At 46.9% G+C, this 24693-nt stretch overlaps 1 protein-coding gene and 1 long non-coding RNA gene across 2 annotated transcripts in view; both read right to left on the reverse strand.

Annotated features, from left to right (window-relative positions):
- Positions 1-24693, reverse strand: part of LOC127918135 (exportin-T-like) — a 46808-nt gene that overhangs the window by 8682 nt on the left and 13433 nt on the right. Inside the window, 11 exon segments of the mRNA XM_052501363.1 lie at positions 1186-1424; positions 2166-2235; positions 5141-5235; positions 8672-8791; positions 9951-10095; positions 10209-10333; positions 11850-11912; positions 12324-12362; positions 16146-16382; positions 16966-17134; positions 22382-22566. Coding sequence (XP_052357323.1) covers positions 1186-1424; positions 2166-2235; positions 5141-5235; positions 8672-8791; positions 9951-10095; positions 10209-10333; positions 11850-11912; positions 12324-12362; positions 16146-16382; positions 16966-17134; positions 22382-22566 — 1487 coding nt within the window.
- On the reverse strand, positions 2265-5118 carry LOC127918139 (uncharacterized). The gene is made up of 3 exons (XR_008099102.1): positions 4368-5118; positions 3103-3542; positions 2265-2562 (listed from the first exon to the last, which is right to left on the reverse strand). It is a non-coding gene; the product is annotated as an uncharacterized LOC127918139 (long non-coding RNA).

Here is a 24693-nt window from a genome sequence, read left to right on the forward strand (position 1 = left end):
TGGTTGGATATCAGGGTTAGTGGTTGGATATCAGGGTTAGTGGTTGGATATCAGGGTTAGTGGTTGGATATCAGGGTCAGTGGTTGGATATCAGGGTTAGTGGTTGGATATCAGGGTTAGTGGTTGGATATCAGGGTCAGTGGTTGGATATCAGGGTTAGTGTTTGTACATCAGGGTCAGTGGTTGGATATCAGGGTTAGTGGTTGGATATCAGGGTTAGTGGTTGGATATCAGGGTTAGTGGTTGGATATCAGGGTTAGTGTTTGGATATCAGTGTTTGTACATCAGGGTCAATGGTTGGATATCAGGGTTAGTGGTTGGATATCAGGGTTAGCGTTTGTACATCAGGGTCAGTGGTTGTACATCAGGGTTAATGTCGGTACATCAGGGTCAGTGGTTGGATATCAGGGTTAGTGGTTGGATATCAGGGTCAGTGGTTGGATATCAGGGTTAGTGGTTGGATATCAGGGTTAGTGGTTGGATATCAGGGTCAGTGGTTGGATATCAGGGTCAGTGGTTGGATATCAGGGTCAGTGGTTGGATATCAGGGTTAGTGTTTGGATATCAGGGTTAGTGGTTGGATATCAGGGTCAGTGGTTGTATATCAGGGTTAGTGGTTGTATATCAGGGTTAGTGGTTGGATATCAGGGTTAGTGGTTGGATATCAGGGTTAGTGGTTGGATATCAGGGTCAGTGGTTGGATATCAGGGTTAGTGGTTGGATATCAGGGTTAGTGGTTGGATATCAGGGTCAGTGGTTGGATATCAGGGTCAGTGGTTGGATATCAGGGTTAGTGGTTGGATATCAGGGTCAGTGTTTGTACATCAGGGTTAGTGTTTGGATATCAGTGTTTGTACATCAGGGTCAGTGGTTGGATATCAGGGTTAGTGGTTGGATATCAGGGTCAGTGGTTGGATATCAGTGTTTGTACATCAGGGTCAGTGGTTGGATATCAGTGTTTGTACATCAGGGTCAGTGGTTGGATATCAGGGTCAGTGTTTGTACATCAGGGTCAGTGGTTGGATATCAGGGTCAGTGTTTGTACATCAGGGTCAGTGTTTGTACATCAGGGTCAGTGGTTGGATATCAGGGTTTGTACATCAGGGTCAATGGTTGGATATCAGGGTTAGTGGTTGTATATCAGGGTTAGTGTTGGTACATCAGGGTTAGTGGTTGGATATTTACCTAGCGAAGCCAACAGCATGACTCAGACAGTCAGCCAGCGCAGCCTGCCTCTCCTCCTCCCTCTCCGAGGCCAGTTTGGCCAGCAGCAGACGGAAGGCGTCGGTCAACGGGGTCAGCAGGGATCTCATCAGAGCCTGCTTCCTGTCCGCGGGACTCTCTCCGTGGACGATCAACACCCCCGCCGTCTCAAATATAAACAGCTGGTCATCGCTGGTCAGCAGCGCAGGGAAACCGTTCTCCTGAGGCACATATGGGGAGGGTAATGTAGGTCAGTACAGAGGGAGGGTAATGTATGGAGGGTAATGTAGGTCAGGACAGAGGGAGGGTAATGTAGATCAGGACAGAGGGAGGGTAATGTAGGTCAGGACAGAGGGAGGGTAATGTATGGAGGGTAAGGTAGGTCAGGACAGAGGGAGGGTAATGTATGGAGGGGAATGTAGGTCAGTACAGAGGGAGGGTAATGTAGGTCAGGACAGAGGGAGGGTAATGCATGAAGGGTAATGTAGGTCAGGACAGAGGGAGGGCAATGTATGGAGGGTAATGAAGGTCAGGACAGAGGGAGGGTAATGTATGGAGGGTAAGGTAGGTAAGTACAGAGGGAGGGTAATGTATGGAGGGGAATGAAGGTCAGTACAGAGGGAGGGTAATGTATGGAGGGGAATGAAGGCCAGGACAGAGGGGAGGGTAATGTATGGAGGGCAAGGTAGGTCAATACAGGGGGAGGGTAATGTGTAGAGGTAACTTACAGGAGGAGCTCCAGCTGGTCTGTAGATGGTAATGTGTAGAGGTAACTTACAGGAGGAGCTCCAGCTGGTATGTAGAGGGTAATGTGTGGAGGGTAATGTGTGGAGGGTAATGTTTAGAGGGTAATGTATAGAGGTAACTTACAGGAGGAGCTCCAGCTGGTCTGTAGAGGGTAATGTGTGGAGGGTAATGTGCGGAGGGTAATGTGTATAGGGTAATGTATAGAGGTAACTTACAGGAGGAGCTAGCTCCAGCAGGTCCTGTATCCTGGACAGGATGTCTTCAATGAAGGAGTTCATGTGTTTACTGGCAACAGAGTAAACAACAGAGGACAGGGTTAGGGTCAATCACAAAGAACCTTCTAGAACTATTACTGTAAACAGAGGACAGGGTTGGGGTCAATCACAAAGAACCTTCTAGAACTATTACTGTAAACAGAGGACAGGGTTGGGGTCAATCACAAAGAACCTTCTAGAACTATTACTGTAAACAGAGGACAGGGTTGGGGTCAATCACAAAGAACCTTCTAGAACTATTACTGTAAACAGAGGACAGGGTTAGGGTCAATCACAAAGAACCTTCTAGAACTATTACTGTAAACAGAGGACAGGGTTGGGGTCAATCACAAAGAACCTTCTAGAACTATTACTGTAAACAGAGGACAGGGTTGGGGTCAAACACAAAGAACCTTCTAGAACTATTACTGTAAACAGAGGACAGGGTTGGGGTCAATCACAAAGAACCATTACTGTAAACAGAGGACAGGGTTAGGGTCAAACACAAAGAACCTTCTAGAACTATTACAGTAAACAGAGGACAGGGTTGGGGTCAAACACAAAGAACCTTCTAGAACTATTACAGTAAACAGAGGACAGGGTTGGGGTCAAACACAAAGAACCTTCTAGAACTATTACTGTAAACAGAGGACAGGGTTGGGGTCAAACACAAAGAACCTTCTAGAACTATTACTGTAAACAGAGGACAGGGTTAGGGTCAAACACAAAGAACCTTCCAGAACTATTACTGTAAACAGAGGACAGGGTTGGGGTCAATCACAAAGAACCTTCTAGAACTATTACTGTAAACAGAGGACAGGGTTGGGGTCAATCACAAAGAACCTTCTAGAACTATTACTGTAAACAGAGGACAGGGTTGGGGTCAAACACAAAGAACCTTCTAGAACTATTACTGTAAACAGAGGACAGGGTTGGGGTCAATCACAAAGAACCTTCTAGAACTATTACTGTAAACAGAGGACAGGGTTGGGGTCAATCACAAAGAACCTTCTAGAACTATTACTGTAAACAGAGGACAGGGTTGGGGTCAAACACAAAGAACCTTCTAGAACTATTACTGTAAACAGAGGACAGGGTTGGGGTCAATCACAAAGAACCTTCTAGAACTATTACTGTAAACAGAGGACAGGGTTAGGGTCAAACACAAAGAACCTTCTAGAACTATTACAGTAAACAGAGGACAGGGTTGGGGTCAAACACAAAGAACCTTCTAGAACTATTACAGTAAACAGAGGACAGGGTTGGGGTCAAACACAAAGAACCTTCTAGAACTATTACTGTAAACAGAGGACAGGGTTGGGGTCAAACACAAAGAACCTTCTAGAACTATTACTGTAAACAGAGGACAGGGTTAGGGTCAAACACAAAGAACCTTCCAGAACTATTACTGTAAACAGAGGACAGGGTTGGGGTCAAACACAAAGAACCTTCTAGAACTATTACTGTAAACAGAGGACAGGGTTGGGGTCAATCACAAAGAACCTTCTAGAACTATTACTGTAAACAGAGGACAGGGTTAGGGTCAAACACAAAGAACCTTCTAGAACTATTACAGTAAACAGAGGACAGGGTTGGGGTCAAACACAAAGAACCTTCTAGAACTATTACAGTAAACAGAGGACAGGGTTGGGGTCAAACACAAAGAACCTTCTAGAACTATTACTGTAAACAGAGGACAGGGTTGGGGTCAAACACAAAGAACCTTCTAGAACTATTACTGTAAACAGAGGACAGGGTTAGGGTCAAACACAAAGAACCTTCCAGAACTATTACTGTAAACAGAGGACAGGGTTGGGGTCAAACACAAAGAACCTTCTAGAACTATTACTGTAAACAGAGGACAGGGTTGGGGTCAAACACAAAGAACCTTCTAGAACTATTACAGTAAACAGAGGACAGGGTTGGGGTCAAACACAAAGAACCTTCTGGAACTATTACTGTAAACAGAGGACAGGGTTGGGGTCAAACACAAAGAACCTTCTAGAACTATTACTGTAAACAGAGGACAGGGTTAGGGTCAAACACAAAGAACCTTCTAGAACTATTACTGTAAACAGAGGACAGGGTTAGGGTCAATCACAAAGAACCTTCCAGAACTATTACTGTAAACAGAGGACAGGGTTGGGGTCAAACACAAATAACCTTCTAGAACTATTACTGTAAACAGAGGACAGGGTTGGGGTCAAACACAAAGAACCTTCTAGAACTATTACTGTAAACAGAGGACAGGGTTGGGGTCAATCACAAAGAACCTTCTAGAACTATATAATATATAGTATAAAGTAGTGTACTATATAGGGAATAGGGCTCTGGTCTAAAGTAGTGCACTATATAGGGAATAGGGCTCTGGTCTAAAGTAGTGCACTATATAGGGAATAGGGCTCTGGTCTATAGTAGTGTACTATATAGGGAATAGGGCTCTGGTCTAAAGTAGTGCACTATATAGGGAATAGGGCTCTGGTCTATAGTAGTGCACTATATAGGGAATAGGGCTCTGGTCTAAAGTAGTGTACTATATAGGGAATAGGGCTCTGATCTATAGTAGTGTACTATATAGGGAATAGGGCCCTGGTCTATAGTAGTGCACTATATAGGAAATAGGGCCCTGTCTATAGTAGTGTACTATATAGGGAATAGGGCTCTGGTCTAAAGTAGTGTACTATATAGGGAATAGGGCTCTGGTCTAAAGTAGTGTACTATATAGGGAATAGGGCCCTGGTCTAAAGTAGTGTACTATATAGGGAATAGGGCTCTGGTCTATAGTAGTGTTCTATATAGGGAATAGGGCTCTGGTCTAAAGTAGTGCACTATATAGGGAATAGGGCCCTGGTCTAAAGTAGTGTACTATATAGGGAATAGGGGCCCATTGGGAACATAGGGTAACGTGTGCTTAGTGACGGTACAGCTGGACTTACTGCAGTGTCTTGACGAACCGTGAGAAGAGGTAGGCCACTCTGCTACGGACCTTCGGACTGCTGTGTCTCAGACCCCGATGGTCCAGAAAGGACATCTAACCAGGGACACAGAAACACACTCAAAACCTCCCCTTTAACCAGGGGTCCACTGTCCCTCAACACTGATACAAAACCTCCCCTTTAACCAGGGGTCCACTGTCCCTCTCCTCAACACTGATACAAAACCTCCCCTTTAACCAGGGGTCCACTGTCCCTCTCCTCAACACTGATACAAAACCTCCCCTTTAACCAGGGGTCCACTGTCCCTCTCCTCAACACTGATACAAAACCTCCCCTTTAACCAGGGGTCCACTGTCCCTCTCCTCAACACTGATACAAAACCTCCCCTTTAACCAGGGGTCCACTGTCCCTCAACACTGATACAAAACCTCCCCTTTAACCAGGGGTCCACTGTCCCTCTCCTCAACACTGATACAAAACCTCCCCTTTAACCAGGGGTCCACTGTCCCTCTCATCAACAGATACAAAACCTCCCCTTTAACCAGGGGTCCACTGTCCCTCTCCTCAACACTGTGAAGACAAGATGTTAAAAGGTAGAGTTCATTGATTCAGCGACTGAGCTAACCAGGACAGACAGTCTAGTACTGCTGTACTAACCAGGACAGACAGTCTAGTACTGCTGTACTAACCCCGGACAGACAGTCTAGTACTGCTGTACTAACCCCGGACAGACAGTCTAGTACTGCTGTACTAACCCCGGACAGACAGTCTAGTACTGCTGTACTAACCCCGGACAGACAGTCTAGTACTGCTGTACTAACCCCGGACAGACAGTCTAGTACTGCTGTACTAACCCCGGACAGACAGTCTAGTACTGCTGTACTAACCAGGACAGACAGTCTAGTACTGCTGTACTAACCAGGACAGACAGTCTAGTACTGCTGTACTAACCAGGACAGACAGTCTAGTACTGCTGTACTAACCAGGACAGACAGTCTAGTACTGCTGTACTAACCAGGACAGACAGTCTAGTACTGCTGTACTAACCAGGACAGACAGTCTAGTACTGCTGTACTAACCAGGACAGACAGTCTAGTACTGCTGTACTAACCAGGACAGACAGTCTAGTACTGCTGTACTAACCAGGACAGACAGACAGTCTACCCGGACAGACAGTCTAGTACTGCTGTACTAACCATGGACAGACAGTCTAGTACTGCTGTACTAACCAGGACAGACAGTCTAGTACTGCTGTACTAACCAGGACAGACAGTCTAGTACTGCTGTACTAACCAGGACAGACAGTCTAGTACTGCTGTACTAACCAGGACAGACAGTCTAGTACTGCTGTACTAACCAGGACAGACAGTCTAGTACTGCTGTACTAACCAGGACAGACAGTCTAGTACTGTACTAACCCGGACAGACAGTCTAGTACTGCTGTACTAACCAGGACAGACAGTCTAGTACTGCTGTACTAACCAGGACAGACAGTCTAGTCTAGTACTGCTGTACTAACCAGGACAGACAGTCTAGTACTGCTGTACTAACCAGGACAGACAGTCTAGTACTGCTGTACTAACTGGACAGACAGGACAGACAGTCTAGTACTGCTGTACTAACCAGGACAGACAGTCTAGTACTGCTGTACTAACCAGGACAGACAGTCTAGTACTGCTGTACTAACCAGGACAGACAGTCTAGTACTGCTGTACTAACCAGGACAGACAGTCTAGTACTGCTGTACTAACCAGGACAGACAGTCTAGTACTGCTGTACTAACCAGGACAGACAGTCTAGTACTGCTGTACTAACCCGGACAGACAGTCTAGTACTGCAGTACTAACCCGGACAGACAGTCTAGTACTGCAGTACTAACCAGGACAGACAGTCTAGTACTGCAGTACTAACCAGGACAGACAGTCTAGTACTGCTGTACTAACCAGGACAGACAGTCTAGTACTGCTGTACTAACCAGGACAGACAGTCTAGTACTGCTGTACTAACCAGGACAGACAGTCTAGTACTGCTGTACTAACCAGGACAGACAGTCTAGTACTGCTGTACTAACCAGGACAGACAGTCTAGTACTGTACTAACCAGGACAGACAGTCTAGTACTGTACTAACCCGGACAGACAGTCTAGTACTGTACTAACCCGGACAGACAGTCTAGTACTGCAGTACTAACCAGGACAGACAGTCTAGTACTGCAGTACTAACCAGGACAGACAGTCTAGTACTGCAGTACTAACCAGGACAGACAGTCTAGTACTGCAGTACTAACCAGGACAGACAGTCTAGTACTGCAGTACTAACCAGGACAGACAGTCTAGTACTGCAGTACTAACCAGGACAGACAGTCTAGTACTGCAGTACTAACCAGGACAGACAGTCTAGTACTGCAGTACTAACCAGGACAGACAGTCTAGTACTGCAGTACTAACCAGGACAGACAGTCTAGTACTGCAGTACTAACCAGGACAGACAGTCTAGTACTGCAGTACTAACCAGGACAGACAGTCTAGTACTGCAGTACTAACCAGGACAGACAGTCTAGTACTGCAGTACTAACCAGGACAGACAGTCTAGTACTGCAGTACTAACCAGGACAGACAGTCTAGTACTGCAGTACTAACCAGGACAGACAGTCTAGTACTGCAGTACTAACCAGGACAGACAGTCTAGTACTGCAGTACTAACCAGGACAGACAGTCTAGTACTGCAGTACTAACCAGGACAGACAGTCTAGTACTGCAGTACTAACCAGGACAGACAGTCTAGTACTGCAGTACTAACCAGGACAGACAGTCTAGTACTGCAGTACTAACCAGGACAGACAGTCTAGTACTGCAGTACTAACCAGGACAGACAGTCTAGTACTGCAGTACTAACCAGGACAGACAGTCTAGTACTGCAGTACTAACCAGGACAGACAGTCTAGTACTGCAGTACTAACCAGGACAGACAGTCTAGTACTGCAGTACTAACCAGGACAGACAGTCTAGTACTGCAGTACTAACCAGGACAGACAGTCTAGTACTGCAGTACTAACCAGGACAGACAGTCTAGTACTGCAGTACTAACCAGGACAGACAGTCTAGTACTGCAGTACTAACCAGGACAGACAGTCTAGTACTGCAGTACTAACCAGGACAGACAGTCTAGTACTGCAGTACTAACCAGGACAGACAGTCTAGTACTGCAGTACTAACCAGGACAGACAGTCTAGTACTGCAGTACTAACCAGGACAGACAGTCTAGTACTGCAGTACTAACCAGGACAGACAGTCTAGTACTGCAGTACTAACCAGGACAGACAGTCTAGTACTGCAGTACTAACCAGGACAGACAGTCTAGTACTGCAGTACTAACCAGGACAGACAGTCTAGTACTGCAGTACTAACCAGGACAGACAGTCTAGTACTGCAGTACTAACCAGGACAGACAGTCTAGTACTGCAGTACTAACCAGGACAGACAGTCTAGTACTGCAGTACTAACCAGGACAGACAGTCTAGTACTGTACTAACCAGGACGTTGGGAATGTGCTGCGGTTCAACCAGGAAGAACTTGTCGTAACGAACCACCGTCTCGAAGAACTCCAGCGACACAGACGTGTGTTGGTAACCACTGAGACCAGAGGAGACTAGCTGAGGGGACAGGGAGAACACAGGATATGATGTCAGACATTAGACTGTGTGTTGGTAACCACTGAGACCAGAGGAGACCAGCTGAGGGGACAGGGAGAACACAGGATATGATGTCAGACATTAGAAACAACAGACTGTGTGTTGGTAACCACTGAGACCAGAGGAGACCAGCTGAGGGGACAGGGAGAACACAGGATATGATGTCAGACATTAGACTGTGTGTTGGTAACCACTGAGACCAGAGGAGACCAGCTGAGGAGACAGGGAGAACACAGGATATGATGTCAGACATTAGACTGTGTGTTGGTAACCACTGAGACCAGAGGAGACCAGCTGAGGAGACAGGGAGAACACAGGATATGATGTCAGACATTAGACTGTGTGTTGGTAACCACTGAGACCAGAGGAGACCAGCTGAGGGGACAGGGAGAACACAGGATATGATGTCAGACATTAGAAACAACAGACTGTGTGTTGGTAACCACTGAGACCAGAGGAGACCAGCTGAGGGGACAGGGAGAACACAGGATATGATGTCAGACAATAGAAACAACAGACTGTGTGTTGGTAACCACTGAGACCAGAGGAAACCAGCTGAGGGGACAGGGAGAACACAGGATATGATGTCAGACATTAGACTGTGTGTTGGTAACCACTGAGACCAGAGGAGACAGGGAGAACACAGGATATGATGTCAGACATTAGACTGTGTGTTGGTAACCACTGAGACCAGAGGAGACCAGCTGAGGAGACAGGGAGAACACAGGATATGATGTCAGACATTAGAAACAACAGACTGTGTGTTGGTAACCACTGAGACCAGAGGAGACCAGCTGAGGGGACAGGGAGAACACAGGATATGATGTCAGACATTAGACTGTGTGTTGGTAACCACTGAGACCAGAGGAGACCAGCTGAGGAGACAGGGAGAACACAGGATATGATGTCAGACATTAGACTGTGTGTTGGTAACCACTGAGACCAGAGGAGACTAGCTGAGGAGACAGGGAGAACACAGGATATGATGTCAGACATTAGACTGTGTGTTGGTAACCACTGAGACCAGAGGAGACTAGCTGAGGAGACAGGGAGAACACAGGATATGATGTCAGACATTAGGATCAGGACCCTGGGTCAGTCTTGGCCGTGTGTAACTCACCGTTCTCATCATGTCCTGCAGGGCGGAGGTCTTGGCCGTGTCGCCAGAGAAGTGAGCTCCGTGAGACGCAGGCAGAGCCTCTCCTAGCATGTACAGCAGCCTGATGGCCACCTCCACCTCCATGAAGGACGCCGTCTGCCATCGCCTGAGACACACAATCAGGATCAATACACGCTTCTTCACAACAGTCGGTTAAAAAAGGGGGCAAAGTTAGGAAATAAGGTGGATATCGGGGAACAAAACAAGATGGAGTCTTACTGTATGGTGTTGTTGAAGACTCTGCCTACAGCGTCCAGGAGCAGGTCAGGAGACACCTGAGCCAGGCGGTCCAACAGCATCTTCAACTGTTTCCTGTACTCTACAAACATCGCTTCATCCTCCCCCTGAGACAGAGAGAGAGAGAGAGAGAGGAGGAGAGAGAAAGAGGAAGAGAGAGAGGAAGAGAGGAAGAGAGAGAAAGAGGAAGAGAGAGAGGAAGAGAGAGGAGGAGAGAGAGGAAGAGAGAGGAGGAGAGAGGGAGAGGAAGAGAGAGGAGGAGAGAGAGAGAGGAAGAGAGAGGAGGAGAGAGGGAGAGGAAGAGAGAGGAGGAGAGAGAGAGAGGAAGAGAGAGGAGGAGAGAGGGAGAGGAAGAGAGAGGAGGAGAGAGAGAGAGGAAGAGAGAGAGGAGGAGAGAGAGAGAGGAAGAGAGAGAGAGAGAGAGGAAGAGAGAGAGAGAGAGGAAGAGAGAGAGAAAGAGGAAGAGAGAGAGAGAGAGGAAAGAGAGAGAGAGAGAGAGAGAGAAGAGAGAGAGAGAGAGAGAGAGAGAGAGAGAGAGGAGAGAGAGAGAGAGAGAGAGAGAGAGAGAGAGAGAGAGAGAGAGAGAGAGAGAGAGAGAGAGAGAGAGAGAGAGAGAGAGAGAGAGAGAGAGAGAGAGAGAGAGAGAGAGAGAGAGAGAGAGAGAGAGGAGAGAGAGAGACAGAGAGAGAGACAGAGAGAGAGACAGAGAGAGAGACAGAGAGAGAGACAGAGAGAGAGACAGAGAGAGAGAAAGGAGAGAGAGAGAAGGAGCGAGAGAAAGGAGAGAGAGAGAGAAGGAGTGAGAGAAAGGAGAGAGAGAGAGAGAAAGAGCGAGGAGAGAGAGAGAAAGGAGCGAGAGAGAAGGAGCGAGAGAGGAGAGAGAAGGAGAGACAGTGAGAGAGGAGAGAGAGAAGGGAGAGAGAGAAAGGAGAGAGAGAGGGAGAGAGAAAGGAGAGAGAGAGGGAGAGAGAAAGGGGAGAGAGAAAGGAGAGAGAGGAGCGAGAGGAGAGAGAGAGAAGGAGCAAAAGGAGAGAGAGAGAAGGAGCAAAAGGAGAGAGAGAGAAGGAGCGAGAGGAGAGACAGAGAAGGAGCGAGAGAGAGAAGGAGTGAGAGAAAGGAGAGAGAGAGAGAAGGAGTGAGAGAAAGGAGAGAGAGAGAAAGAGCGAGGAGAGAGAGAAAGGAGCGAGAGAGAAGGAGCGAGAGAGGAGAGAGAAGGAGAGAGAGACAGCGAGAGAGGAGAGAGAGAGAGGAGAGAGAGAAGGGAGAGAGAGAAAGGAGAGAGAGGGAGAGAGAAAGGAGAGAGAGAGAGAAAGGAGAGAGAGAAGGAGCGAGAGGAGAGAGAGAGAAGGAGCAAAAGGAGAGAGAGAGAAGGAGCGAGAGGAGAGAGAGAGAAGGAGCGAGAGGAGAGAGAGAGAAGGAGCGAGAGGAGAGAGAGAGAAGGAGCGAGAGGAGAGAGAGAGAAGGAGCGAGGAGACAGAAGGAGCGAGAGAAAGGAGAGAGAGAGAAGGAGAGAGAGGAGAGAGAAAGAGGGGGGAAGAGATGGACAGAGGAAGATGGAGAGAGTGAGTAGAGTAATGAAAATGCTGTTCAACCCCCCAATTTAAAACTCAGTCAAAGTTTTACCTCGTTGTCAAAGTTGTACTCTTCATCATAAGTTAGTTTCTTCATGACGGCCAACATGATGTCCTGGTGAGACAGAGAGCACAGTCAACATTCAGGATACAGTGAGGGAAAAACGTATTTGATCCCCTGCTGATTTTGTACGTTTGCCAACTGACAAAGAAGTGATCAGTCTATAATTTTAATGGAAGGATTATTTGAACAGTGAGAGACAGAATAACAACAAAAAAATCCAGAAAAACACATGTCAAAAATGTTATAAATTCATTTGCATTTTATTTCCATACTGGATATATCAGCTAACAAGATGACAGATGGACAGACACTAGAAAAGGTTTAAAAAGCTAGTGGCTGGTTTCCCCAGACACAGAGTAATTATATTCCTGGAATACAATAAAATAAACATATTTTTAGTCCAGAACTAGGCCTCATCTGTGTCTGGGAAACCAGCCCAAAGAGTTCCTGATGAAATCGCACCTCAACGTGAGTCTTCTGTTGGTCTGTCAGCAGCGGGAACTAGAAGAGGAGAGACACACAACAGAATGTTCTCATTATGACACACAACAGAATGTTCTCATTATGAGACACACAGCAGAATGTTCTCATTATGACACAACAGAATGTTCTCATTATGAGACACACAACAGAATGTTCTCATTATGAGACACACAGCAGAATGTTCTCATTATGACACAACAGAATGTTCTCATTATGAGACACACAGCAGAATGTTCTCATTATGACACAACAGAATGTTCTCATTATGAGACACACAGCAGAATGTTCTCATTATGACACAACAGAATGTTCTCATTATGAGACACACAACAGAATGTTCTCATTATGAGACACAGCAGAATGTTCTCATTATGACACAACAGAATGTTCTCATTATGACACAACAGAATGTTCTCATTATGAGACAACAGAGTATTCTCATTATGACACAACAGAATGTTCTCATTATGACACAACAGAATGTTCTCATTATGACACAACAGAATGTTCTCATTATGACAACAGAATGTTCTCATTATGACACAACAGAATGTTCTCATTATGACACAACAGAATGTTCTCATTATAAGACACAGCAGAATGTTCTCATTGTGAGACACACAGCAGAATGTTCTCATTGTGAGACACAGCAGAATGTTCTCATTGTGAGACACAGCAGAATGTTCTCATTGTGAGACACAGCAGAATGTTCTCATTGTGAGACACACAGCAGAATGTTCTCATTGTGAGACACACAGCAGAATGTTCTCATTGTGAGACACACAGCAGAATGTTCTCATTGTGAGACACACAGCAGAATGTTCTCATTGTGAGACACACAGCAGAATGTTCTCATTATGAGACACACAGCAGAATGTTCTCATTATGAGACACACAGCAGAATGTTCTCATTATGAGACACACAGCAGAATGTTCTCATTGTGAGACACACAGCAGAATGTTCTCATTGTGAGACACACAGCAGAATGTTCTCATTGTGAGACACAGCAGAATGTTCTCATTGTGAGACACAGCAGAATGTTCTCATTATGAGACACACACCAGAATGTTCTCATTATGAGACACACAGCAGAATGTTCTCATTATGAGACACACAGCAGAATGTTCTCATTATGACACACCAGAATGTTCTCATTATGAGACACACAGCAAAATGTTCTCATTATGAGACACACAGCAGAATGTTCTCATTATGACACACCAGAATGTTCTCATTGTGAGACACACAGCAGAATGTTCTCATTATGACACACCAGAATGTTCTCATTATGAGACAACAGAATGTTCTCATTATGACACACCAGAATGTTCTCATTGTGAGACACACAGCAGAATGTTCTCATTATGACACACCAGAATGTTCTCATTATGAGACACACAGCAAAATGTTCTCATTATGAGACACACAGCAAAATGTTCTCATTATGAGACACACAGCAGAATGTTCTCATTATGACACACCAGAATGTTCTCATTATGAGACACAACCTCAGGCCTTTTAATACAACGCAGTGGGCTATTCCAGACAGCAGGACATACTGGCCAGCTAACTATGATAAACACACACACACACACCTCTAAATGTTCTGCATCATTTGGAAAGGTAAACTTGAATGTGTTGCTGGTTTGTAAAGTCAATTATACCACGGCCATTTCCTAGTCTATATTTGTTGTAAATGTAGAATAATTCAGACAGTTGATCAGCTAATTCATTGCTGTCTCTTCCTGGAACAGGGGGGGGGGTTATGCTAATGATTGGGGTCAGTTAGTGTGGACAGTTTTCTCCACCTTGTCTGAGTCCCAGTACTCTTCAATGGCCTCCTGTCCTCCTCTCCCTACCTGAGGCATGTGACTCTGCCACTCGGATCCCTTGAGGAAGATTAAGCAGATGAACACAAGTTTACGTCATGTTACCGTGTTACCGTGCCAACCGGACCCTATTGAGGACGCTGTCACATGACAGTGGTCTGAGGGGCTACTCCACGCCCGTTCTAGAGATTATATTTCTATGGTTTCCATCGTGTCTAGTAAATATACATCTAGAGTGTCTCACTCTCCTGTCTGGTAAAGACACATCTGTAGAGTGACTCCCTCTCCTATCTAGTAAAGATACATCTAGAGTGTCTCCTCTCCTGTCTGGTAAAGATACATCGAGAGTGTCTCCTCTCCTGCCTGGTAAAGATACATCGAGAGTGTCTCCCTCTCCTGTCTAGTAAAGATACATCGAGAGTGTCTCCCTCTCCTGTCTGGTAAAGATACATCTAGAGTGTAGAGTGTCTCCCTCTCCTGTCTAGTAAAGATACATCTAGAGTGTCTCCCTCTCCTATCTAGTAAAGATACATCTAGAGTGACTCCCTCTCCTGTCTGGTAAAGATACATCTAGAGTGTCTCCCTCTCCTGTCTAGTAAAGATACATCTAGAGTCTCTCCCTCTCCTGTCTAGTAAAGATACATCGAGAGTGTCTCCCTCTCCTGTCTGGTAAAGATACATCTAGAGTGTAGAGTGTCTCCCTCTCCTGTCTAGTAAAGATACATCTAGAGTGTCTCCCTCTCCTGTCTAGTAAAGATACATCTAGAGTGTCTCCCTCTCCTGTCTAGTAAAGATACATCTAGAGTGTCTCCCTCTCCTATCTAGTAAAGATACATCGAGAGTGTCTCCCTCTCCTATCTAGTAAAGATACATCTAGAGTGTCTCCCTCTCCTGTCTGGTAAAGACACATCTAGAGTGTCTCCCTCTCCTGTCTAGTAAAGATACATCTAGTGTCTCCCTCTCCTGTCTAGTAAAGATACATCTAGAGTGTCTCCCTCTCCTGTCTAGTAAAGACACATCTAGAGTGTCTCCCTCTCCTGTCTAGTAAAGATACATCTAGAGTGTCTCCCTCTCCTATCTAGTAAATATACATCTAGAGTGTCTCCCTCTCCTGTCTAGTAAAGATACATCTAGAGTGTCTCCCTCTCCTGTCTGGTAAAGACACATCTAGAGTGTCTCCCTCTCCTGTCTAGTAAAGATACATCTAGAGTGTCTCCCTCTCCTGTCTAGTAAAGATACATCTAGAGTGTCTCCCTCTCCTGTCTAGTAAAGATACATCTAGAGTGTCTCCCTCTCCTATCTAGTAAAGATACATCTAGAGTGTCTCCCTCTCCTGTCTAGTAAAGACACATCTAGAGTGACTCCTCTCCTGTCTAGTAAAGATACATCTAGAGTGTCTCCTCTCCTATCTAGTAAAGATACATCTAGAGGCCTCCTCTCCTGTCTAGTAAAGATACATCTAGAGTGTCCATATCCTATCTAGTAAAGACCTCTGGTCAGATGTAGTGCCCATCCTGTCTGGAAAGATATTCCCATAGACCTCTGGTCAGATGTAGTGCACATAGAGAATAGGGAGCCATATTCCCATAGACCTCTGGTCAGATGTAGTGCACATAGAGAATAGGGAGCCATATTCCCATAGGCCTCTGGTCAGATGTAGTGCACATAGAGAATAGGGAGCCATATTCCCATAGGCCTCTGGTCAGATGTAGTGCACATAGAGAATAGGGAGCCATATTCCCATAGACCTCTGGTCAGATGTAGTGCACATAGAGAATAGGGAGCCATATTACCATAGACCTCTGGTCAGATGTAGTGCACATAGAGAATAGGGAGCCATATTCCCATAGACCTCTGGTCAGATGTAGTGCACATAGAGAATAGGGAGCCATATTCCCATAGACCTCTGGTCAGATGTAGTGCACATAGAGAATAGGGAGCCATATTCCCAACGAGCAGGGTGTATCTCACCTGTTTGAGTATGTTCAGGTAGTCGTAGCAGAAGCCTACGATGTTGGCTGAGATGTCGTCGTCGTCGTGGACCAGCAGCTGGAGGAGCAGAGGGACCTTGGTCTCGAGGGCACTCAGCGCCTCGGCGGCTGCCTTCACGTCGCCCCCCTTGGCCAGTTTGGTCCAGCTCAGCACCAGAGACTGGCCCATCCCGTTCACCAGTCTGGAGAACTTAGCCAGGAAGTCCACATCCTCCTCCTGGTGGAGCCAAGACAGGAAACAGGGGGGGGGGGCTTTTCAGGTATAAACAGGAAACAGTTTCACATCCATTCAGGAAGTAGAGGTGAGGAGGAAGAGGAAATGGAGCCTTTGGCCTTTTGTTGGACTGTGGGAAATGGAGTAGCGAGTTTGTGTGTGGTGTGTGTGTGGTGTGTTAGTTATGTGGTGTGTGTGTGTGTGTGTGTGTTGTGGTGTGTGTGTGTGTGTTAGTTATGGTGTGTGTGTGTGTGTGTGTGTGTGTGTTATGTGTGTGTGTGTGTGTGTGTGTGTGTGTGTGTTAGTTTGGTGTGTGTGTGTGTGTTAGTTATGTGTGTGTGTGTGTGTGTGTGGTGTGTGTGTGTGTTATGGTGTGTGTGTGTTATGGTGTGTGTGTGTGTTAGTTATGGTGTGTGTGTGTGTGTGTTATGTGTGTGTGTGTGTGTGTTAGTTGGTGTGTGTGTGTGTGTGTGTGTGTTATGGTGTGTGTGTGTGTGTGTGTGTGTGTGTGTGTGTGTGTGTGTGTGTGTGTGTGTGTGTGTGTGTGTGTGTGTGTGTGTGTGTGTGTGTGTGTGTGTGTACCTACCTGGTCCACGTTGAAGAAGCCAGCCGACTGCAGGACCTGACAGAGGGACTCGACCAGCTTGGTCTTGTCTGTCGGGTCCATTCCTTTATTGACAATCTCAAACAGACAGTCACACGCCTCCTCTCTCAGGTCCTCCACAGACATCTGACTCAGCAGCAGGTTCACAAACCTAGAGGGAGAGGAACACACTGGTTTAACACTGGTCCAGGACCAGTCATCTGATCTAGTCTCTGGTTCATTAACCTGGAGGGAGAGGAACACACTGGTTAAACACTGGTCCAGGACCAGTCATCTGATCTAGTCTCTGGTTCATTAACCTGGAGGGAGAGGAACACACTGGTTTAACAGTCCAGGACCAGTCCTCTGATCCAGTCTCTGGTCTTGTTTCTGGTCCAGGACCAGTCCCATTCCTGGTTCATTAACCTGAACACACTCTTAACACTGGTCCAGGACCAGTCATCACTAGTCTCTGGTTCATTAACCTGGAGGGAGAGGAACACACTGGTTTCACTGGTCCTCCAGTCAGATCATCTGACCTGGAGGGAGAGGAACACACTGGTTTAACAGTCCAGCAGGTTCACAAACCTAGACCTGGAGGGAGAGGAACACACTGGTTTAACACTGGTCCAGGACCAGTCCTCTGATCTAGTCTCTGGTTCATTAACCTGGAGGGAGAGGAACACACACTGGTCCAGGACCAGTCTGGTTCATAAACCTGGAGGGAGAGGAACACATCTCCTGGACCAGTCTCTGGTTCATTAACCTGGAGGGAGAGGAACACACTGGTTTAACACTGGTCCAGGACCAGTCATCTGATCTAGTCTCTGGTTCATTAACCTGGAGGGAGAGGAACACACTGGTTTAACACTGGTCCAGGACCAGTCATCTGATCTAGTCTCTGGTTCATAAACCTGGACCGTCACACAACGACCACTGATGGCAGGAAGGAGCGGACGGAGAAGGGCGACATCTGATGAGTTTCAACACGGTGCATTTGAGCTCAAATGTCTCATAGCAAAGGGTCTGAATACTGTAAATAAGGCATCTGTATTTTATTTGTAATACATTTTCAAAATTTCTAGACAACCTGTTTTCGCTTTGTCATTATGGGGTATTGTGATGTCACTATGGGGGTATTGTGATGTCACTATGGGGGTATTGTGATGTCACTATGGGGGTATTGTGATGTCACTATGGGGGTATTGTGATGTCACTATGGGGGTATTGTGATGTCACTATGGGGTATTGTGATGTCATTATGGGGGTATTGTGATGTCACTATGGGGTATTGTGATGTCACTATGGGGGTATTGTGATGTCATTATGGGGTATTGTGATGTCACTATGGGGTATTGTGTGCAGATTGATGAGGAAAAAAATAATTGAATCATTTTTAGAATAAGGCTGTAACTTACTAAAAGGGGAATGGGTCTGAATTCATACCTTATTATTATCTATCCTGATGTCTAGTCACTTTACCTTCATGTACATGTCTACCTCAAATACATTATTATTATCTATCCTGATGTCTAGTCACTTTACCTTCATGTACATATCTACCTCAAATACCTTATTATCATCTATCCTGATGTCACTTTACCCTGCCTTCATGTACATGTCTACCTCTAATACCTTATTATTATCTATCCTGATGTCTAGTCACTTTACCTTCATGTACATATCTACCTCAAATACCTTATTATCATCTATCCTGATGTCACTTTACCCTGCCTTCATGTACATGTCTACCTCTAATACCTTATTATTATCTATCCTGATGTCTAGTCACTTTACCCTGCCTTCATGTACATGTCTACCTCAAATACATTATTATTATCTATCCTGATGTCTAGTCACTTTACCTTCATGTACATATCTACATCAAATACATTATTATTATTATTATTATCTATCCTGATGTCTAGTCACTTTACCTTCATGTACATATCTACCTCAATTATTATTATTATTATTATCTATCCTGATGTCTAGTCACTTTACCTTCATCTACATATCTACCTCAAATACCTTATTATCATCTATCCTGATGTCACTTTACCCTGCCTTCATGTACATGTCTACCTCTAATACCTTATTATTATCTATCCTGATGTCTAGTCACTTTACCCTGCCTTCATGTACATGTCTACCTCAAATACATTATTATTATTATTATTATCTATCCTGATGTCTAGTCACTTTACCTTCATGTACATATCTACATCACATACCTTATTATTATCTATCCTGATTAGTTTGGGTCTTTGCGTGTCAAAGAGATACAGTAGCTCTGTCAAAGCTGAACAAAGAAGTCTGCAACAGCGGCCACGAACGATGTGTTTACAATACCGCGTTGGTAATAAACCATCATTTGTTTGACCGCAACTTCTGGGGTCGCTAGCTTTAGCTTGGTACCTAGCTAGCTTTAGCTTGGTACCTAGCTAGCTTTAGCTTGGTACCTAGCTAGCTTTAGCTTGGTACCTAGCTAGCTTTAGCTTGGTACCTAGCTAGCTTTAGCTTGGTACCTAGCTAGCTTTAGCTTGGTACCTGGCTAGCTTTAGCTTGGTACCTGGCTAGCTTTAGCTTGGTACCTGGCTAGCTTTAGCTTATTACCTAGCTAGCTTTAGCTTATTACCTAGCTAGCTTTAGCTTATTACCTAGCTAGCTTTAGCTTATTACCTGGCTAGCTTTAGCTTGGTACCTGGCTAGCTTTAGCTTGGTACCTGGCTAGCTTTAGCTTGGTACCTGGCTAGCTTTAGCTTGGTACCTGGCTAGCTTTAGCTTGGTACCTGGCTAGCTTTAGCTTATTACCTAGCTAGCTTTAGCTTGGTACCTAGCTAGCTTTAGCTTGGTACCTAGCTAGCTTTAGCTTGGTACCTAGCTAGCTTTAGCTTGGTACCTAGCTAGCTTTAGCTTGGTACCTAGCTAGCTTTAGCTTGGTACCTAGCTAGCTTTAGCTTGGTACCTAGCTAGCTTTAGCTTGGTACCTAGCTAGCTTTAGCTTGGTACCTAGCTAGCTTTAGCTTATTACCTAGCTAGCTTTAGCTTGGTACCTAGCTAGCTTTAGCTTGGTACCTAGCTAGCTTTAGCTTGGTACCTAGCTAGCTTTAGCTTGGTACCTAGCTAGCTTTAGCTTGGTACCTGGCTAGCTTTAGCTTGGTACCTGGCTAGCTTTAGCTTGGTACCTGGCTAGCTTTAGCTTGGTACCTAGCTAGCTTTAGCTTGGTACCTAGCTAGCTTTAGCTTGGTACCTAGCTAGCTTTAGCTTGGTACCTAGCTAGCTTTAGCTTGGTACCTAGCTAGCTTTAGCTTGGTACCTAGCTAGCTTTAGCTTGGTACCTAGCTAGCTTTAGCTTATTACCTAGCTAGCTTTAGCTTGGTACCTAGCTAGCTTTAGCTTGGTACCTAGCTAGCTTTAGCTTGGTACCTAGCTAGCTTTAGCTTGGTACCTACCTGGCTAGCTTTAGCTTGTACCTGGCTAGCTTTAGCTTGGTACCTGGCAGCTTTAGCTTGGTACCTGGCTACTTTGTACCTGGCTAGCTTTAGCTTGGTACCAGCTACTTTAGCAGACTGTACCAGCTAGCTTTAGCTTGGTACCTAGCTAGCTTTAGCTTGGTACCTAGCTAGCTTTAGCTTGGTACCTAGCTAGCTTTAGCTTGGTACCTAGCTAGCTTTAGCTTGGTACCTAGCTAGCTTTAGCTTGGTACCTAGCAGCTTTAGCTTGGTACCACAGCTAGCTTTAGCTTGGTACCTAGCTAGCTTTAGCTTGGTACCTAGCTAGCTTTAGCTTGGTACCTAGCTAGCTTTAGCTTGGTACCTAGCTAGCTTTAGCTTGGTACCTAGCTAGCTTTAGCTTGGTACCTAGCTAGCTTTAGCTTACTACCTAGCTAGCTTTAGCTTGGTACCTGCGCGAGACAACTTTACCAGCATCGTAGCATACTGTACGTGTGATATGAAATACGAGGGATCGTCATATCAATGTGTAAAAACTACGTAAAAAATGTATGAATGCGTCACATTATTATGTCATATTCAGGTCCTGATTGGTCAACAAGCTTCACGTCAAATAATGTATATTTTTGGACACACAAAGACCAAAACGGTGTTCCATAGGAATCCTGGTTGAGAATGAAACGACTGACCACACAGACTGACCACACAGACTGACCACACAGACTGACCACACAGACTGACCACACAGACAGACACTGACCACACAGACTGCCACTGACCACACAGACTGACCACACAGACTGACCACACAGACAGACACTGACCACACAGACTGCCACTGACCACACAGACTGACCACACAGACTGACCACACAGACTGACCACAGACTGACCACACAGACAGACCACACAGACTGACCACACAGACTGACCACACAGACTGACCACACAGACAGACCACAGACAGACACTGACCACACAGACTGCCACTGACCACACAGACTGCCACTGACCACACAGACTGACACACAGACAGACCACACAGACAGACCACACAGACAGACCACACAGACAGCCACTGACCACACAGACCATACAGACTGACCACACAGACAGACCACACAGACAGACCACACAGACAGACCACACAGACAGACACTGACCACACAGACAGACACTGACCACACAGACTGACACTGACCACACTGACTGACCACACAGACACAGACTGACCACACAGACTGACCACACAGACACAGACTGACCACACAGACACTGACCACACAGACTGACACTGACCACACAGACACACTGACCACAGACTGACCACACAGACAGACCACACAGACTGACCACACAGACTGATCACACAGACTGACACTGACCACAGACTGACCACACAGAGACAGACTGACCACACAGACTGACCACACAGACTGACCACACAGACTGACCACAGACAGCCACTGACCACACAGACTGACCACCAGACTGACCACACTGACCACACAGACTGACCACACAGACTGACCACACAGACTGACCACACAGACAGCCACTGACCACACAGACTGACCACACAGACTGACCACAGACTGACCACACAGACAGCCACTGACCACACAGACAGAGACTGACCACACAGACAGCCACTGACCACACAGACACCACTGACCACACAGCCACTGACCACACAGACAGACCACACAGACTGACCACAGACAGCCACTGACCACACAGACTGACCACACAGACTGACCACACAGACAGACACCGACCACACAGACTGACCACACAGACTGACCACACAGACACAGACTGACCACACAGACTGACCACAGACAGCCACTGACCACACAGACTGACCACACAGACTGACCACACAGACAGACACCGACCACACAGACTGACCACACAGACTGACCACACAGACTGACCACACAGACTGACCACACAGACGTACCTGTCGTTGGCGATGAGGCTGAGGTCTATCCAGGAGACGTATGCCCCCACTACCTCCAGACATTGACAGGTGATCTCAGGGTGAGACTGCTGATAGGCCCCGAGGATCTGGTACCAGGACTCAACCAGGCTGGGGATGACCTGCTCCCTCATACCATCCTTTATTAATGTGTTCCTACGAACCTCCTAGAGAGAGGAGAGAGAGAGAGGAGAGAGAGGAGAGAGAGAGGAGGGGGGTAGAGAGAGGAGAGAGAGAGGAGGGGGGTAGAGAGAGGAGAGAGAGAGGAGTTAGAGACTGGGGATGACCTGCTCCTCATACCATCCTTTATTAATGTGTTCCTACTGAACCTCCTAGAGAGAGAGGAGAGAGGGGGAGAGAGAGAGAGGAGAGAGAGGAGGGGGAGAGAGAGAGAGAGGAGTTAGAGACTGGGATGAGACTGGGGATGACCTGCCCCTCATACCATCCTTTATTAATGTGTTCCTACGAACCTCCTAGAGAGGAGAGAGGAGAGAGAGAGAGAGAGGAGGAGGGAGAGAGAGAGAGGAGAGAGAGAGAGAGGGGGTAGAGAGAGAGGAGAGAGAGGAGGGGGTAGAGAGAGAGGAGAGAGAGGAGGGGGTAGAGAGAGAGCTCCCTCATACCATCCTTTATTAATGTGAGAGAGAGAGAGGAGAGAGGAGGGGGTAGAGAGAGAGGAGGAGGAGAGAGAGGGGGAGAGAGAGAGAGAGAGGGGAGGGGGTAGAGAGAGGAGAGAGAGAGGAGTTAGAGACTGGGGATGACCTGCTCCCTCATACCATCCTTTATTAATGTGTTCCTACGAACCTCCTAGAGAGAGGAGAGAGAGGAGGGGGTAGAGAGAGAGAGAGAGAGGGGGTAGAGAGAGAGGAGAGAGAGAGGAGAGAGAGAGAGGGGGAGAGAGAGAGGGGAGAGAGAGAGGGTAGAGAGAGAGGGGGAGAGAGAGAGAGGAGTTAGAGACTGGGGATGACCTGCTCCCTCATACCATCCTTTATTAATGTGTTCCTACGAACCTCCTAGAGAGAGGAGAGAGGAGGGGGTAGAGAGAGAGGGAGAGAGAGGGGGTAGAGAGAGAGAGGAGAGAGAGAGAGAGAGAGAGGGGGTAGAGAGAGAGAGGAGGGAGAGAGAGGGGTAGAGAGAGAGAGAGAGAGAGAGAGAGGGAGAGAGAGAGAGAGAGGGAGAGAGAGGGGGTAGAGAGAGAGAGGGAGGGGGTAGAGAGAGAGAGGAGGGAGAGGAGGGGGAGAGAGAGAGGAGAGAGAGGGGGATTAGAGAGAGAGAGGAGGGGGTAGAGAGAGAGGGGAGAGAGAGAGGGGAGAGAGAGGGGGTAGAGAGAGGGAGAGAGAGGAGAGAGAGAGGGGAGGGGGTAGAGAGAGGGGAGAGAGAGGAGTTAGAGACTGGGGATGACCTGCTCCCTCATACCATCCTTTATTAATGTGTTCCTACGAACCTCCTAGAGAGAGGAGAGAGAGGAGGGGGTAGAGAGAGAGAGAGAGAGAGGGGAGGGGAGAGAGAGAGGGGAGAGAGAGGAGGGGGTAGAGAGAGAGAGAGAGAGAGAGAGAGGAGGGGGTAGAGAGAGAGGAGGGGGTAGAGAGAGGGAGAGAGAGAGAGAGGAGGGGGAGAGAGAGAGGGAGAGAGAGGAGGGGGTAGAGAGAGGAGAGAGAGAGGGAGAGAGAGGGAGAGAGAGGAGGGGGTAGAGAGAGAGGAGAGAGAGAGAGAGAGGGAGGGGGAGAGAGAGAGGGGGAGAGAGAGAGGGGGTAGAGAGAGAGGGGAGAGAGAGGAGTTAGAGACTGGGATGACCTGCTCCCTCATACCATCCTTTATTAATGTGTTCCTACGAACCTCCTAGAGAGGAGAGAGAGAGGAGGGGGTAGAGAGAGAGAGGAGAGAGAGAGAGGAGGTAGAGAGAGAGAGAGAGAGGAGGGGTAGAGAGGAGAGAGGAGAGAGAGGAGGGGGAGAGAGAGGGGAGAGAGAGAGGAGAGAGAGGAGAGAGGGGAGAGAGAGAGAGAGAGAGGAGTTAGAGACTGGGGATGACCTGCTCCCTCATACCATCCTTTATTAATGTGTTCCTACGAACCTCCTAGAGAGAGAGAGAGAGAGGAGGGGGTAGAGAGAGAGGGGAGGGAGAGGAGGGGGAGAGAGAGGGGAGAGAGAGAGGAGTTAGAGACTGGGGATGACCTGCTCCCTCATACCATCCTTTATTAATGTGTTCCTACGAACCTCCTAGAGAGGAGAGAGAGAGGAGAGAGAGAGGGAGAGAGAGAGGAGGGGGTAGAGAGAGAGAGGGGAGAGAGAGAGGAGGG

This window comes from Oncorhynchus keta, unplaced genomic scaffold (assembly GCF_023373465.1).
Source record: "Oncorhynchus keta strain PuntledgeMale-10-30-2019 unplaced genomic scaffold, Oket_V2 Un_contig_1335_pilon_pilon, whole genome shotgun sequence".
Lineage (NCBI taxonomy): Eukaryota > Metazoa > Chordata > Actinopteri > Salmoniformes > Salmonidae > Oncorhynchus > Oncorhynchus keta.